This window comes from Cyprinodon tularosa, unplaced genomic scaffold, assembly GCF_016077235.1.
Source record: "Cyprinodon tularosa strain WSP-4 unplaced genomic scaffold, ASM1607723v1 ctg410, whole genome shotgun sequence".
NCBI lineage: Eukaryota > Metazoa > Chordata > Actinopteri > Cyprinodontiformes > Cyprinodontidae > Cyprinodon > Cyprinodon tularosa.
Genome location: NW_024039131.1, coordinates 373,774 through 392,102, shown reverse-complemented (window position 1 = coordinate 392,102; position 18,329 = coordinate 373,774). Strand labels below are relative to the sequence as shown.

Genomic DNA, 18,329 nt, shown 5'->3' with positions numbered 1-18,329 from the left:
AGCAAAGCATTATGGGAAGGAGAAAGAAAACAGGAAAATTGCCTGACGTTCTTCACACTGTCCACTTAGAACCTGTTTACAATTCTTTACAATTTAGCTTGACTGTCGTGATTCTGAACTTTCTGGTTCTGTTTAAGATTTCAGTTTTTCTGTGTTTTCTACTTTTAATTCAATTCATTTCAGTTTATTTCTATAGAGCCAATTCACAACACATGTCATCTCAAGGCACTTTACAGTTCACCTGATTCAGTCTGGCTTTAGAGCTCATCATAGCACTGAAACAGCTCTGGTAAAAGTAACTGACGATATTCTTATTGCCTCAGATAATTGACTTGTATCTGTACTTGATACAGTTGATCATAATATTTGTAATATTTGTTTTATTCCCATTTTCTGGTGTTTTCTGGGTGTATTTGAGTTTCTATGGATTTCTTGTTTACCCTCTCTTGCCCTCTTGTGTCAGTATTCTTCCCCTAGCTCCCACACCTGCTCCTCGTTAGCTAATTAGTCCTCCCATTGTTTCTGTCTCCCATATATACACCTTCTGGTTCCATGTCATCTCTTGGCTCTTTATGTTCTTCTATGCCCTCACCCTAAAACCAACCATTACCAATGCATATCTCACCCTAGCCCAATTGACACCTTAGACCTGAACCTAACCATTAGCTAAATAGCTCGTCAGGACCAGCAAAATGTTCTCACTTTACAGCAACTGGTCCTCAATCTGATGGATAAATTGGAAAAATGGTCCACACTCTGGTGTCTATACAAGTGCACGCACACATTAGAGGGAAAAAATCCTATGGTTTAATATTTATTGTTGTAATTTTTGTGTTGGACTATTTTTTTTAAATAAATGTTTGTAAAAACGCTATGAGTTTTTTTTCCAGCTTTCAATTCTTTATATCCTTTTTGTTATTATTAATATTTCTAATAGTAGCTGCGGTAGTTTCAGACGTAGTTGTAGTATTACAGCTGTCGAAAAATTAACAGGAAAGTGCTGTCATTCGGAAATACAGCAGTGCAATAATACAGTATTCTACTGACGAGGTTATTGCCAAGAAATTACCATAAATTTACAGTAAATTAAGAGAATTTTTTTTATGCAAATATCTGGTGAATAAAATAAATTGTGACTCACATAAAAAATAATATTGATGGTTGTAATCTAAAAAATTTTTTAATTTCTTCCATGAATCCTTATATATGTTGTATTTTCCATAATGACTTATGACTGAGTGAGATAAAGATATGAGCCAGCGTTTGTCAAACAGTGAAATAATGTGAATCCTGTGGATTTGATTCAGTTTTACATAAAGAAATGATGAAGGATTAGAAACATGAGGCAGTTAAACTTTGCGGATTATGTTTCCTGTACTGACCTGGAAGTACTATCACTCCTAACCTTTTAAGCAGAGAAGATATATTATGTAGTTCTCCTACCCATGATATAACTCTATAAAGTAGAGAGGTTTTCCCAGCAGCTTATCTAATTTGGATCAGTTCTGCTGTCAGGATCAAAGGTGTTGGGAATGAAATGTGGGCAGATTGACTGAGATGATCATTCTTATAGAAAAGCTCTGGTAGTGTGCATGTGATTGTCCTTGATCTAAAATCATCACACATGTGTGGCATGGACTCCGGAGATCTATAAAAAGATGCTTTAACTGTTATTAGGGGTCTTTCCTGATAAGATAAAAGTCTGTTACACGTTCAATCAAGTCTTACCTTCATCTAACAAACATCCATAGGAAAGGGTTAAAGATTAAAGTGTTTGTTCATAGTGATATTTTCTCAGGAAGGCATATAACCTGAGCCACTCTAACTTATCCTGAGCTATCTCTATAGTTATGCTGCTATAGGCTTAGACTGCTGGAGGACATAGGGACCCCTATTTCATCATTCTGCTTCATTCTATCTCTATTCTCCCACTCTGCAGAATCTGTTAGTTTAATCTCTAACGTTCTGCTCTCTCTGCTTTTTCTCATAGTAGCTTCATCTGGTCTGTTCCTGTTTGGCTGTGACGCCATCCTGGAGAGAAATATCAGCTGTGCTGCTGCCATCAACACCTTTGTTTCTAGATGTTGGAGCTTGGCCTGTTTTCCAGTGTAGTCCTGTTTCTCTGACTGTGACTAACTGGATGTGCTCTCTTCATCCTCTGACATGGGAGCTGGCTCTGAGCTCGTCTTCCTGGCTGTGTGTTTCCTGGACGGGGCCGCCTGTGGAGCTGGTTGACAGTTGCCTTTTGTATCTATGCTTCTTTTTCTATGTCTGCTTCTGTCTCCTTGATCCCCAGTTGGCCTCAGCAGATGGCCGCTCACACTGAGCCTGGTTTTGCTGGAGGTCTCTTAAAAGGGAATTTTTCCTCTCCACTGTCGCTGCAAGCATGCTTAGTGTGAGGGATTGCTGAAGAGTCAATGACTCGAAGCAATCAGCTGGTTTTCCTTAGATAGAAAACTTTAAATCAGTCTGACTGGGTGATCTGGTGAACTGTGATGATATGATGTGAATTGGTGCTACAGAAATAAACTGAACAGAATTGAATGTATTGGGCTGAGGAAGTCTGAAGGTGTAGCTTAATTTATAATCTGTGTTTGGACCAGCGTTATGGTTTCCCCCACCTCTCCTGCAGCCTCAGACCTACCTGTGCTGTTTTTATGGCTTGTTCTGGATCAGTCTCATAATCCAGAGTGGTCAGGATCTGCTGCTTGTCCTCCAGCCAGCTGCTGGAGCTTTCCTTCAGGGCATCAAAGCTGCTGAGTTGGAGATCCAGAGCATGCTGCCTTTCAGCTTCCCTCACTACTTGTTGAGCAGCTTCTAGCAGCTTCGCCCAGAGATCCTCAGAGTTTCGTATTCTTTGCAGGATGTCTTTCTTTCTCTGCTCATCAAGATCCGGAGAACAAACCCTCTGACATCTGCTGAGGTTCTTCAGCCTGGAATCACCTTCAGCCTTGGAACTCATGATGGTCTAAAACAGAAGGAGAGATGTCACCATAGAGACCAACAGGGGTTCTGAGTTTGAGCCCCACTGCCACAGACTACCACTCTGGGTCCCTGAGCAAGAACCTTAACCCCACAATGCTGCCTGGGCACCGCACAATGGCAGCCCACTGCTCCCCAAGGGGATGGGTTAAATGCAGAGAGGGGATGTTGTTGCTCTTTACTGTGATAATATAATTACAATAAAATTGAATTCGATTCAATCTTTACAATAGAGAAAATGACCTACCACCTAAGGATCAAGAACAAATACCTGAAAGAACAGTGGAGGAAATGGTTTGATTACACCCTCAATAAGACTTGAACGACAGATAAACCTTTTCTAAGACTTGTGTGACCCCCACATTCACTAAACTCGGACTCTGTTATACCTTTGCTGTATTTTTATCGCCCTTCTCTGTTCATATTCTTTTTTTTTTGTTTATTTGTTTATTTGTTTTAATGTAAAATTGAAAAAAATACTAAATAAAAAGTAAAAAAAAAAACAAGAAAAACTATTGAATTCTATTCTATAAAAAAATTAATACTGAAGAATTAGCCGATGGGTTGAGAGGGGCGTGAAGGAAGCTATCTTTGTTAAGATAAAAAAAAAACGGGACTCAGGGTTCAGCTTTCAAAAACCTAAAATGCAGCAATAGAGTTAATTCGGGCATTGCAGTCTAACAAAGAATCCAAACGACCCCCATTCCAAGGGGGTGGACCTGTTCGTCCGTTTCAGTTTGCATGTTTTCTACATAAAATCAAGGCTTTGTTGGGCTATTGTATAAAACCTGGAACTCAACGCTATTTCTGACATTTGGAATTGAAAAATCTTCCTGGATGGGAAGAGAAATGTCTTCAAACCTGGAAACAAAGTCCACTGGATTGTTTTTTTTTTACTTTTTTGGATTGAAGCATTAGCTTCTGTTCTCCAGTGGTTTTCAGGTGACGGAATCAGTTTCTCTGCATTTGGCTCCAGCAGCTGCAGCGCCTCTGCTCTGGCATCCTGTCCTTAAAATGGTTCTCTTCCAAAATTCTTCTCTAACTACCAAAGGAGATAAAACGTTGCTGTAGTTTATATAATACGGTTTCTCTTGTAGAGGACAAATGCTCTGAGAAGGCTGAGACACTGCTGTGCTCCCACAGAGGGATGAAGAGGATGCTGAGGGTTGTGACCTCCATGTTACATACATTGGATCTAAATATGGACATAGCGATTATAAAGCAGATGTTGTTTTGTTGCAGCTGTTCATGTGCTTTTAAAAACAAAGATCTTTATTAACAAGCAGAATTCCAATATTTCTACTAGTGTTTGATAAAAATGCCCACAGACAATGGGAAATGGGAAAATGTTTCCAATTCAGCCACCAAGAACCTAATCCTCCTTAAAGTCCAGCTGCTTCAGCTCACCTGGGCGGCAAGAAGTCTTTCCTCAGCGTCGCTTTTCCCTCTCAGGATGCCCAGCTGCTGACGCAGACATTCCAGCCAGCAGTCAGTGTCCTGTTGCTGGGTTTCCAATTCTCTCAACTGAAAAACCAAAAAGATTTTTTCATCAAAGATGTCAAATATTGCTCAACATCATTTTATAGAAATCAAGGTGGATTTAATGTTAAACTGAAGCTTTCATGAGTAGGAAGGCATCAGAGCAAAGCAGCATTCAGACTAAATTTTTGACAGATTTTTAACTGAGCCAGAGTTTGGTTTGTGGACGGGATCCTGTCCATGTGAAGCCATCGAGAAATCAGAGGAGGACCCTAGAACCTAACCCAGACACGATGGCGCCTACTGCTACTACTTTATCTGGACATCAGAGCGGTTCGCCTGCAGTCTGAATCTTTGTTGGTCCAGGAAGAAGTAGAAGTTTTAGGCCTAAACTGCAGATAAACACCAAACAAGCTGCAAAAACTTTGTTCTTGATGTTTTTTCTATTTTCTCCATGAAACCAACATCGGGTATAACGCCTTAAAGTAACTCTTTTACATTATCAGGAGCTAGCGCTGTAACTGCTTACTTCATAAAAGTCAGTAACGACCTAATAATTGCTGCGCTTTAAACGGATTAGCTCTTAGTTACTCAATGTGTATAGATAAGGACTAAAGAGGCATGCAGGTAACAGTGCTGTGCACCTTCAGCATGAGCAGAGAGGAGGGGTCATGGAGCAGAGCTGCTGAATGTTTCTGGGACTTTCTCTTCATGTTAAGGAACAAAGACTTTATCAGCGTTGGTTAAAAGCTGCGACCTAAAGAAGCTCCGCCCATCATCTGAACCCTGACTGACAGCTGCTGCCTTTTATCAACATCTTCTTAACGTCTGAGGGATGGAATCATTTTACCTGCATATCTTTTTTCCCTCTAACATCCAGGGATCATTCATTCTTGTTTTTTTTTTTTTTTTCTGGTATAGAGGAACTCCTATTTAATTTTACTGCAGTATAGATTTTATTTCTGCTAAATGGCTTTAAGAGCTTTATTTCTCACATTTATACCCATTTTATAGCCAAATGAAGGCTGTCAATGTGCAAAAAAAAAAAAAAAAAAAAACATCTTATTTTTCTTTTATATAAACGGGAAACATCATCTTACATCTCACTTATCAAACCAGAGAAATAGGGCAGATTAGTTTTCAGATGTGTAGAGCTTTACATTAATTATTCTGTTTATCAATTAATAACAAACATTATATTTAAAAATCCAACAACAGTAAAGTTTTCCCAATTATTCAACAATTTAAAACATGAAAACTAACTGCAGAGTTACTCTGGCTACTGAGCAGTTCCTTTCACTCAGCAGTTACCTTTCTGAAAAACTAAGTTAATATAACTAGTAACTGATCCTCCACTGCCCCGCTACATTCCACTGCATCAGCTTGACCCAATCTGAGAGCTACCGGATCTGAGAATCTAAAGCAAACTGGGTCAATTAGAAAAGAGGATGTTCTGCTAAGATGGAGGTGTCTAACGTGTACGACTAAAGATACGATTAAAGATACATGTGTACGTGTAAAGGTACAAATTGGTTACCAGAGCAGAAACAACTGGATCCAGTTGTTTCCACATTGCTCTCACATCCATCTGTCTCCTTTCAGTCTGCTGAGCTATCTCAGCTGCTGCTGCTGCTTCCACCTGCTGGGCAGCTTGGAGGACCATCCTCCACTGCTTCTCCATTTCTTTGACCGTCTGGTGAACCTCTACCTTCCGTCCTTCCTCTGCATCCTGGTGATCACAAAGAGTTTGACCCCGCCTCCTCAGGTTGTTCACTTTGAAGTCACCATCAGGCCTGGAGCTCAAGATGGCCTGGAAGGAGGACAGAAAGAAAGAGGGATGGATGGATGGATGGATGGATGGATGGATGGATGGATGGATGGATGGATGGGTGGAGCAGACCTGTGCCCGCTGGTGTCTCTCCTCAGGGGGGCAGTGTTGGCCCACTGACTGCAGCCTGTTCTGGTTGTCTTTAATCCAGGACTCGGTGTTTTTGCTCTGGTGGTCGAAGTCGTCCAGCAGACTGCGGAGCTCTGTTTGTCTGCAGGTCTGCAGCAGACCGTCCCACATCTGTCTGCAAACGTTCAGCCGCTGCTCCACCTCTGCCTGCCTGCTCTCCTCAAGCTGCTGAGACAGACTGGCTGATTGCTCCTGCAGCTCAAGCAGCTTGGACTCTCCTTCAGGTCTGGACCTCATTACTGCCTGAAAAACAAGTTTCTGCTTTGCAGTTATTTGTTTAAAAAGTAATTCAAAGTACTTTGGAAGAAGTAGATAATATAAACAATAAAATAAATAGATTAAATTTATTTAATTCCAATAAAAAGCTGATAAGTGTTGAAATAAAGGGAACCATAAGTGAAAAGGTCACTGCTGAGCAGGTGATGGGGTCAGTCAGGTCCAGGTCAGAGATAACCTCCTACAGAATAAATCAAACCTCCACAATCAGGTGTCCTGCTTACCTGCACAGCCTGCCAGCGCTCCTCAAAGGGCAGGCGAGCATCCAGCCCCAGCAGCTTCTGCCTCTGCTCTCTGATCCAGGACTGGAAGCTTTCATCCAGATGTTTGAAAGCCTCCAGCTCCCTCTCAGTGGCAGCTTGGCTTGTCGCTTTCTTCTCAGTCACCTCAGCGTCCTGCAGGACACTCCTCCACTGCTCCTCCATGCATTCCACAACATCACAGATCTCTTTCCTCCAGTTGTCATCAGAGCCTAAGATCTCACAGATCTTCTGGCATTGCTGCTTCAGATCCTGCAGCCTGGACTCCCCCTGAGGCCTGGAGCTCAGGATGGCCTAAAGGAAGGGGATGAAAACCTGTGAAGCTGCTTTAACATTTTATCCTAAACAATTTCACCTTGGGGATAACACACACCTCTGCTTTCTGGAGGGTTTCTTCAGCTTCCATGTGAGAATCTAGAACATCTCTCTGGTCTTTGATCCAGGCCTCAAAGCGTTCACTGTGGGTTTGGAAAGCAGCCAGCAGCTCTTCCACCATGGCTTGTGTCTCTGCCTTCCTGAGAGCCTCCTCTGCAGTCTGGAGGGATGTTCTCCACTGATTCTGCATCTCTCTGACCAACAGACAAATATCCAGTGTCCTCCTTCCATCGGGGTCCTCCTGATTACACAGCTTCTCCATTTCTCCAAGCAGGTCTTTCATTTTAGACTCTCCTTCAGCTCTGCAGCTTAGGATAGCCTGTAAGGAACAAGATGGTGATGAGAACATAAATACATCATAACATACATAGAGTGGTAAATCATATCAGCTTAGAACTGCTCCCTTCTGTGAGAAGCTCCCCCATGGTCCAAAGCTAGCACCTCCATGGTCATAGCTCCCCGATGGTCATAGCTCCCCCGTGGTCATAGCTCCCCCATGGTTCATAGCTCCCCATGGTCATAGCTCCTCCACGGTCCATAGCTCCTCCATGGTCCATAGCTCCCCATGGTCATAGCTCCTCCATGGTCCATAGCTCCTCCACGGTCCATAGCTCCCCATGGTCATAGCTCTTCCATGATCCATAGCTCTCCCATGCTCATAGCTCCCCCATGGTTCATAGCTCCCCATGGTCATAGCTCCTCCACGGTCCATAGCTCCTCCATGGTTCATAGCTCCCCATGGTCATAGCTCTTCCATGATCCATAGCTCTCCCATGCTCATAGCTCCCCCATGGTTCATAGCTCCCCATGGTCATAGCTCCTCCACGGTCCATAGCTCTCCCATGCTCATAGCTCCCCCATGGTTCATAGCTCCCCATGGTCATAGCTCCTCCACGGTCCATAGCTCCTCCATGGTCCATAGCTCCTCAACGGTCCATAGCCCCCATGGTCTAAAGCTACCACATGGTCAATAGTTCCCCAATGGTCATAGCTCCTCCATGGTCCATAGCTCCCCAATGGTCATAGGTCCCCCATGGTCATAGCTCCCCCATGGTCCATAGCTCCTCCATGATCCATAGCTCCTCCATAGTCTAAAGCTCCCCCATGGTCCATAGCTCCTCCATGGTCCATAGCTCCTCCATGGTCTAAAGCTCCCCTATGGCCCATAGCTCCCCCATGGTCCATAGCTCCTCCACCTCCTCCACCATCCATAGCTCCCCCATGGCGATAGTTCTTCTATGGTCAAAGCTCCTCCATGGTCCATAGCTCCTCCATGGTCTAAAGCTCCCCTATGGCCCATAGCTCCCCCATGGTCCATAGCTCCTCCACCTCCTCCACCATCCATAGCTCCCCCATGGCGATAGTTCTTCTATGGTCAAAGCTCCTCCATGGTCCATAGCTCCTCCATGGTCATTGCTCCTCCATGGTCCATAGCTCCTCCATGGCCCATAGCTCCCCCATGGTCTATAGCTCCCCCATGGTCTAGCTCCTCCATGGTCATTGCTCCTCCATGGTCCATAGCTCCTCCATGGCCCATAGCTCCCCCATGGTCTATAGCTCCCCCATGGTCATTGCTCCTCCATGGTCATTGCTCCTCCATGGTCCATAGCTCCCCTATGATCTAAAGCTCCCCATGGCCCATAGCTCCCCCATGGTTCATAGCTCCTCCACCTCCTCCACCATCCATAGCTCCCCCATGGTCATAGCTCCTCCATGGTCTCCCCACGGTGGCTGGGCTCTTCCTCACAGACAGCTTAGCCATTAGGAAATAGCTTAAGGCATTCTCTACATCAAGAAAACCTCAATCCTTCCCAGAAGAGCTTTTTCCCCTTCGGCACTAAGCCCAAAGAAACATTTAGTTCTAATCGTGTTGATATTCTTTAAAAGATGTCGAGTCACTCAGCATCAGGAAGAAGATCAGTTCCAGATAACAGCTTCTTCTACCAACATTTAAGGAAAGAATAGGAGTTCTTCACGGGCTGGATCCAGTTTAGAAATGTTCTACTAACCTGAGATCTGCGCTTCATCTCTTCAGTCCTTGTGTCGGACCCTGCTGAGGTCAGAGGCTGGGAGAGGTCAGTAATCCAGGTTCTGGTGCTCTCTGCCTGAGCTTTAAAGCTGCTGTACTTCTCCTCCAGAACGTCGAGGTCTGCAGCCTGTTTCTGCAACCGAGCCTCCAGGTTCCGGTAGCGCTGTAACAAATTGTCCCCATCTTTCAGGATGTTTTCAGCTCTAACACCCTGCCTGCGTATGGATGCCAGGAGCTCACTGAGGGCTGCAGCACTCCTACTGATGGACAGAAGAAACACAAAATGATAAACGACTGGATGCTGTCATTCTAGAACATGAAGGAATCCGTCTCTGCCGCAAAACATATCTGTTTTCAGTGGATCTATTTTCCAGACCATTCAGGTCTTCTAGTTCCAGCCTACTCTGTCCACCCAGAACTAGAACCAAACAAGGAGAAGCAGCATCTATGCTCCACTGATCTGGAACAAACTCCCAGCAGACTGGAAAAGAGCTGAAAGCCTGAGTTCTTTGAAGTCAGAGTTAAAAACTCTACTTTCATTATTACTCATTATTAGTTTAAAGTACTGTAAGATGTTTTCAATCGTTGCATGCAGCTACAGCTCACATTGTACGATGAACCGCAGGTTTCGAAAGTTCAAAGCTCAGGATGTATGTTCTCACACTATGCGGCCCGACGCTCTGATGCGATCTACCTGCTCACACTGTACGTCTAAAAACAACGTGGGACTCAGCTCCAAAAGATGGCGCTGGTCGGACTCGTTAGTCTGGGAGAAGAAGAAGAACTCCCTTGTTTGCCCATGCTCAGTGCTGGAGGTTCTGGTACATTGGCTCGTAGCTCTGCTTCAACGACAGGATTTAGCCACAAACACCTCAGGAGGACCAACTGGATTTCAAACATGTTTAATTTTTCTCCCGACCTTATGATTCCCTGTAGACTACATGACGCACCATGAGGCTGAAAGTCGGCCTGATTGAAAATTTTTTTACAGTGTATGCCGGCTTTAGGTTGTGGTCCAACTGATTGATTTGTTTTACTACCTGCATTTATAAGCTTTTTATCTTCATTAGCTTTTTCCTGTTTTCACTTATTTATTCTTCTATTTAAGCACTTTGAATTGTCCTCATACTAAATTGTGCTTTAGAATGAACGTGTCTTCCTCTAGTGTGAGGTTAGCAGAGGAACCTGGGAAAATCTCCATAATGATAATCCTTTAAAGAAAGGAAGTAGAGCACTGGACTGCTGAACTGGACCTGATGAGGGTTTGACTCGTAGCCAATCAAAATATGATGTTGAGGTCTGATATGTTTTTAAGAAATAGTAAATGTTTAACTGAGAAGCTGGACCCTTCTGTGTTTGAAATACTTCTGGGACATAAAGATGGATGGATGGATGGATGGATGGATGGATGGATGGATGGATGGATGGATGGATGGATGGATGGATGGATGGATGGATGGATGCTGAATGGATGGATGATGAATGGATGGATGGATGATGAATGGATGGATGGATGGATGGATGGATGGATTGGTGATGGATGGATGAATGGATGGATGGATTGGTGATGGATGGATGAATGGATGGATGGATGGATGGATGGATGGATGGATTGGTGATGGATGATGGATGGATGGATGGATGGATGGATGGATGGATGGATGGATGGATGGTTTGGTGATGGATGATGGATGGATGGCTTGGTGTTGGATGGATGGATGGATGGATGGATGGATGATGGATGGATGGATGGATGGATGCTGAATAGATGGATGATGAATGGATGGATGCTGAATGAATGGATGAATGGATGGATGGTGGATGGATGGATGCTGAATAGATGGATGATGAATGGATGGATGATGAATGGATGGATGATGAATGGATGGATGGATGGATGGATGATGAACTGATGGATGGATGGATGGTGAATGGATGGATGAATGGATGGATGGAAGCCGCTCTGTAAAAGCTTTCATTTCATTATTATTTAGGTCTGAAAAATGCTCTGCTGCTCAGATGAAAGAACGTGGACAGAAACAGGGGTGGGCAGCTCCAGTTTCTGGGGGCCGGTTTCCTGCAACTTTTACATCCATCCTTGGTCCAACACACCTGAATCAAATGGCTGAGCTAGCACCTCAGCAAGCAGTCAGTTCCTCCAGAGTCCTCTCAATCATGTAATTAGTTGATCCAGGTGTTTTGAACCAAAGGCAGGTCTAAGAGTTGCAGGATAGCGGCCCTGGACCTGGATTTTCCCACTGCTGGTCTATAGATGTGACCAATCATGCTTTTACTGTCCCTGTTCATTGCCATCATCAGTAATCAATCTGTTGGGTTGATAAAAACCTTTGGATCATCTTGATGTTCTTGCCTCCCAGATAAATGGCTGACTCTCTAACATACATACCTGTGATCCTGAAGTTCTATGAGGAGAAGCTTCCTGTTCTCTGGTAGAGCTGATTGCTTCTCTTTGTCCTGCAGCCAGTCACTCAGATCTCCATGCTGCTTCTCTAGGCTGAGATTAGATCAAACCTGTCATTTCTCAGCTCTTTTAAACAGCATGGCTCTCCATGAGGAAGGTCTAGGAGGTTCTTACCCATTCAAGTCATCCAGCAGAGACTCCATCTGCTGTTGGCGGTTCTGGCAGTGGGTCCTGAATGTAGCCACCTCCTCTTGCTGCTCCTTCAGCCAGTCCATTAACTCTGATAGCTGCTGAGGAGGAACCTGCTGCCTTGCTCTCTCCAGCTCATCACTTAGCCGGCTCAGACGTCTTTCTGTATCTTCTGACTTGAGGAAACCCTGGTCCATGTGAGAGGAGAGGTTTGAGCTGACCAGCCTCTCAACTTTGCCGCAGTCAGTCACTAACCTGTGTAATTCTTACTGTAAGTCTTTGCACGGATGTTTCCACATCTGTTCTGCTCTCTGGGCTCTCAAAGCACTCGTTGACAGACAGCTGTAAATCCTGGAACCATTCCTCAAATAGTTCCCTTTCATCTGGGGAGGAAGGATTTCAGAAGTTATCATCCAGCCTGATGTGTCTCTTATCATGATCTTGGCTCTGATGTCTGGTCTGATTAGTGATTTCACCTGCCTAGCTCCACCCAGTTCCAATAGTGCTCATCTGATCCCCCTGCTTCAGCCTCTATTTAACCAGCCTTCTGACCAGTCATCAGTGCCAGATCACCCGAGGTAAGAGGGTTTTCAGCATTCAGATTCCTGACTTCCTGCCTGTTTGCCTGACTTGATTTTTCCCTGTTTCTAAGCCGGCCTGATCCCTGTTTGTCTGCCTGCCCAACGCCTAATGGCCTGGTTCTCCTCCTGCAGCAGTGTGTCGCAGTGAGCCTGTCGCCAATATTTTAGATTTATGCCCAATATTGAAGCGTGGTGTGCGCTATGTTATTCCGCGTCAAGGCGCCAGAGGGCCAATCAGGAATTAGCTGTGGGTCTAGATACAGCCAAGGCGTTGAGGAAGTGGGAGCAAGTTTGTGCGACAACGGAGGGACATGAGGGCCAAAAAGAGCGGGGATCCAGGTGGAAAAAGGGTCCCAGCGTTCTCGCGCACCTCGCTCTTCTAGCTAGTCCATCTTCACCAGTCGTTTTCCACAATGGCAGTCAGACAAACAAAACAAGACGGTAAGGTACCAAAGAAGAAATACACATAGTGAAGAGCAGATGTAGATTTTTTTTTTGGGGGGGGGGCACATTTGTATTCACTGCAACACACATGCAGACGACTTGGTTTTTGAGTATAAATCAGCATAACCTGGAACTGTTTCTCATCCTCGTCCTGGATGTCCCTCTGGTGCTTCTTCAGGCCTCTAACCTCCTGGCTCTTACTACTGAGCACCAGACAGTCATGTAGGTGGTTGGAAGCTGTCAATTCCCCATCAGCTTCTTATATTAGCGATAGGAACGAGTCTATGCATCAGTTCCTGTTTCTGTGCATCAGCATCACCCCTTAGACGTATGTAAAAACTGACCGTTGATGACCTTGTCGAGGCCTTTGTCCCTCTCCTCCCTCTTCATGTGGATCAACTGTTTGGTGTGGGCAATAGCCGCTGTCAGCCTGCTGCAGTCTGCAGATAGCTCCTCCAGCACCAGTGGACTGGCTACACTGGACACCAAGCCCACCTCCTTCAGCACGGCCTCAGCCTGCTCCTCCTGTGAGTTCAGGTCGGCACAGAGGTCCTGGGAAGCAGTGGAAGGTCGTGTTAATCAGTGAACTGACAGTATTTCAGAGGCTATTCTGACACCAAGCTCTGCACCTGTATCTGAGCTTCTGCTTTTGCATTAGTTCTGCTGAGACTCTTCTGAATATTATCCACAGCCGTCTGACACTCCTCTATCTTCTCAGACAGATGTTTTTTCACAGCTATGATTTCCTCAAAAACATCTGTGCAGTCGGTAAACAGTTCCTTCACCTGCTCCATTCTTTTCTTCAGCTGGGTCTCCATCACCTGGACATTTAGAGGAATACATAGCAAACAACTAAAAAACATCCCAGCTATTAAAAACCTGAACTTTGTGGTGTTTTTTTTTACCTGGAGTTCCAAAGGAGCCTCCTGACTCTGGAGCATCTGCTGAATTTCAGTTGACTTCTTGTGAAAATGTTGGATATTCTCTTCATTTGAGTGAATCTCATCCTGCAAGCCAGAAGCATTTTCCTGAATAACATCTCATGGTGTTGGACAGTCTTTCTCTAAGACTCAGAGACTCAGACTTACCCTAAAGGCAAGAACTTGTTGTTCGTTGTTGAAGGGATTTCCTTCAGCAAACAAGGCAAGTTTAGCTCCAGCCCAGCTGTCCACCTCTCCTCCTAACATCAGCTGCTTCTCCCAGAGTTCCAGCCCCACCCGGAGGTTATCCAAATAGGCATCCGTCTTTTCAGTTACCTGCGTAAACATCAGGATATTGATTTTTACTGGGGTTCAATGGGGAGTCGCTGATGTACTAATGATTTATTGAGTAAATATCTATTTATGTTACTTCTGCTGCAACACCCTGTAATTTATGTTCCATTTTAACAATCTATAGACTTATGCAAATTAAATTCTAATTCTTTATGGTCTTTCTATAAGCTGTGTTATTATTTTTGGATATTTAGGACTGTCTTCTCATGTGCTAGTCTTCTTTGTAAACTCTAAAGATAGCTTCTGTCCAAACTTTATTTATCATTTTATAGTAAAACCCATCTGTATATATACTATTGTACATAACTGTAAAAACCCTTTTTATATTAATATCCACCTGCATATTATATTCGGTACATATCCAGCTGTAAATTTGGTTCATAACACTAGTGATCTATATATTATATTCAATATTTATAACTTTATTCATCTCTATACTCATTCAGGGCAAAAGTACTCACTTTCTGTACTTGAGTAAAAGTACAGATACTTATGTTAAAAAATAATCTGGTAAAAGTGGAAGTACTGATTAAACTTCTTTACTCAAGTAAAAGTAAAAGTAACAAAGTACAGGCTTGTAAATTCACTTTAAGTATAAAAGTAAAAGTAGAAACCACTTTTTTCATGCCGTTGCCTACATTTTAAATGGATGTCTGCCATTAGGACTAGATCTCCGTTGTGTTCATTTTCAATCATCTCGTCGTCCATACTACTATGCTAACACCACCGCCACCAAGCTGCAATGATTTGCCGCGAATTAATACCGCAGAAACTGTCGATTCATCTTGTAGTGGTGCGTCAAATGCAACTTAGATTCCCATCCAATTAGATTGAATTTGGTATTGATGACGTGAAAAATAATAACGGTAACTCCATTGAAATGATTCAAAACTAAAGTAACGAGCCAATTTTTAAAATCTAAGGAGTAGAAAGTACAGATATTTGTGTAAAAATGTAAGGAGTAGAAGTAAAAAGTCGCCATAATAATAAGTAGTAAAGTAAAGTAAAAATATCAGAAAAATCTACTTGAGTACAGTAACAAAGTATTTGTACTTTTTTACTTCCCATCTCTGGTAGAAACCCATCTCCTGTATTTATGGAACCATTATTTATCCTGCACTTGCTGCTATTGCACTTCTGGTTAGACCTAAACTGCATTTTGTTGCCTTGTACCTTTACCTGTGTAATGACAATAAAGTTGAATCTAATCTAATCTAATCTAATTTAAAGGCTGCAATCCTGTGCAGACACTTCCAGAGAGACACATGACATGTTTGATACCATTGATCTTGACTTTTCTGGAATTAAGCAATATATGCAAATCAACAACAGCAATCCCCATTGTAACCTTAAATTTCTATTGAAATCATCACATCTCTGGAACTCTTTGCCTCTGGAGCTTAAGTCACAGACTGATATTCAACTTTTCTCCACAAGATTGAAAAAATGGCTCAAAGACAATCAAGAGTGTGAGCACTAAACTGGCTTGTACTGTACATTTTTTTTGTTTGTTTTAACTTCTCTTGTTTTGTTTTTTTTATGCAACTCTGTGCCGTTACTAACCTCCCTCCCCCTTAATGCTAACACCTTTTAAAAACCTAACCAGGGACGAAGGCTGCAAATTAGCCCATGGCTACAAGCCTTATGTTCTTGGACATCGGCCACCTGTTTGGTTGCAATGTTTAATTGTACTGTCCCTGTTAAATAAACAAATAAACAAATAAATAAATAAAAAATAAAATAAATAAAATCACTTTGCATATTCAATAAATGTCCTTCTTAAAGTACTTTTTGTTAGCTAATATAAATGATTGGTTTAAATGTAATGAGTTATGTTTGAATGAAGTAAGACACGACACGATTTCTGTAGAATCGGATGAAAATCGGATTAAAACTCTGTAAGTCAAGTTCAGGAATTCAAGTATCTTTGGGTCACTTTGGACTCAACAACTTCATTTCCAAAAGCTGTTAAACTAATAAAATAGAGATTAATTTACAGAACTTCATAGTGAACATTTATTTATTGATTGAAAATGTAAAATTCATACTCTGAATGTTGTAGTGATTTCAGTAAATAGTTGCATATGTTTATGTGCATCAGTTCTTACATCGAGCCAGTTGTCCATCAAAGTTTCAGCCTCAGCCTCAAAGGGAGTCTCGGTGCAATCTGGGAATTTCTTCAGATCTGATTGAAGTTGTTTGCAAGCAGCCCTCATCTCCTCCATCTTCTCAGCAAGACCAGCCAACTCCTCCTTCATTTCACAAACCTGAAAGAGGGTCCACATGAGAACACAACGTTTCTATGGAATGAGACACAATCACTTTAGAGCATAACTAAAGGCTTAAAGGGCTGACCTTTGACACACTTCTCTGCAGGTAATCCTTGCCCATGTAGGAGGCCTGATCACCGATGGTCTGCTCAGCTTTCTGAATGCTGGTGTTGAGGTGACTGCGGCAGGTCTGAAACTTCTTCAACAGCTCCAGCAGAACATTGCAGAGCTTCTTCCTGTCAACAAAACAAACACAACAAAGGACATTTCAATCAATGCTGAAACCATCTAGTTCACTTATATTTCAGGTTTGACAACAAGTGACACCACAAATCTGAAGACAGTAGGAGAGAAGAAGAAAGACTTTTGGCTGCAGATAACAAGAAGCCAGGACATCAGATCCAATGTATTTCTTAATGTACACCACTGCCTAAAATATGGGCCTGTAACCATGGATGGGGAGGGGTTGCGGGGGGCCATGTCCATTTGGTCCGAACAAAAGAACAATGTGCCGACATTCGTGGAGCACTAGGACCAAGCAGAACACCGCAGTTTAAGCTGAAACCCCTTTCCTGAGTTTAGACCTGCCCACCAAGTAGGAAACAATCCAAGAAAATATTGCAGAGTAAAAAATTATTTGATAAAAAAGGCGTGCGGAGAGAAATTCTGGTATTTGAAAGACTCCAAATAAGATAATTCATAGAAATAATCCTAGTTGTCTTCTGCTTCCTGCAGGTGATGGAAGCAGGAAGTCTCAGCAGTGAATTCATTTAAAAAAAGTTAATACCAACTAATGAGACAGAGGAGACATGTGTCCTAATCCCTTTTCTAATACATAAACCAGAACATTATAAGTAGTAATGTATGTTTGAGGTCATCCAGTCCAATTTATTTTTACATAAACTTTGTTTTATAGCATTTTGATTGCATACAGTAAAAATGGAAAATCAACTGAAGGTTCAATCAAGAAAGAGGAGTTATTCTTCATGTAGAGATTTTTAAAGTAAAAGTAAAAACTACACTGCAGAGACTAATTATAAAAGTTAAAAAGCTTTGGTTAAAAGTGACTCTAGTAAATCAAACTAGTTAACACTAACAACTGCTAGCATATGCCCAGATCTCTCTCTTCTTTCTATATACACCCTCTGACCCTTATGCATAGAGGGGTTCAGAAGTCTGCATGAAAAACGGTCAAATCAGTTATGAGACGCCGGCCATGACAGCGGAGCGAGAGGCGGAGTCAGTGAGGCCAGGCGCTCCTGCCATGGAGAAATGGAACAGGGAACATCAGGGACCGGCGTAAAGAAAATCAACAATCGTTCTGTGGGAGCCTGAAAAGGCTTTGTTGAACTGAAGGCTGATTTTAGAAAAACCGTAGCAGCTTTCAACAAATCGTTTTCAGTTTTAGAAAGGTGAAAGATGTATCTACAAACTGAGCTTTAAACTGTGTTTGTAGGTGAATGTATGACCACACAGCAAAGGCTCAAAACTGGTGGGTTTTTATGTCTTCTTTCTCCCCTCTCACCATTCATTCCTATGGGATTTCCTATGGGTCACCATGGTAACTCTTCGGTTCAGGCCACATTATTGTTGATGGAAGAAAAAAATCTTAACTTACAAAGATATAAAGAGTCGGTTTTTGGAGATAATAATAATAGTAGGTGCCTCCATGCATGGCATGGCCTTCCATGCTCCTATCATCGCTATGGCAGGCACCTATTATGATCTGGCATCTTAGAGAAGTATTGAAAACACGGGGTGGATTTTCTAACTGTCATGGTTTTGCTTCTG

General features: G+C 42.9%; 1 protein-coding gene across 1 annotated transcript in view; it reads right to left on the bottom strand.

Annotated features, from left to right (window-relative positions):
* Nucleotides 1-18,329, bottom strand: part of LOC119792143 — a 149,364-nt gene that overhangs the window by 84,453 nt on the left and 46,582 nt on the right. Inside the window, exons 33-48 of the mRNA XM_038298627.1 lie at nucleotides 16,624-16,774; nucleotides 16,377-16,535; nucleotides 14,083-14,250; nucleotides 13,900-14,001; nucleotides 13,624-13,815; nucleotides 13,339-13,546; nucleotides 12,240-12,352; nucleotides 11,955-12,157; nucleotides 11,766-11,873; nucleotides 9,339-9,618; nucleotides 7,328-7,648; nucleotides 6,919-7,248; nucleotides 6,362-6,661; nucleotides 6,044-6,271; nucleotides 4,390-4,506; nucleotides 2,645-2,968 (exon numbers count right to left, since the gene is read on the bottom strand). Of these exons, the coding sequence (XP_038154555.1) occupies nucleotides 2,645-2,968; nucleotides 4,390-4,506; nucleotides 6,044-6,271; nucleotides 6,362-6,661; nucleotides 6,919-7,248; nucleotides 7,328-7,648; nucleotides 9,339-9,618; nucleotides 11,766-11,873; nucleotides 11,955-12,157; nucleotides 12,240-12,352; nucleotides 13,339-13,546; nucleotides 13,624-13,815; nucleotides 13,900-14,001; nucleotides 14,083-14,250; nucleotides 16,377-16,535; nucleotides 16,624-16,774 (3,304 nt within the window). The remainder of the gene's footprint in view (nucleotides 1-2,644; nucleotides 2,969-4,389; nucleotides 4,507-6,043; nucleotides 6,272-6,361; nucleotides 6,662-6,918; nucleotides 7,249-7,327; nucleotides 7,649-9,338; nucleotides 9,619-11,765; nucleotides 11,874-11,954; nucleotides 12,158-12,239; nucleotides 12,353-13,338; nucleotides 13,547-13,623; nucleotides 13,816-13,899; nucleotides 14,002-14,082; nucleotides 14,251-16,376; nucleotides 16,536-16,623; nucleotides 16,775-18,329) is intronic.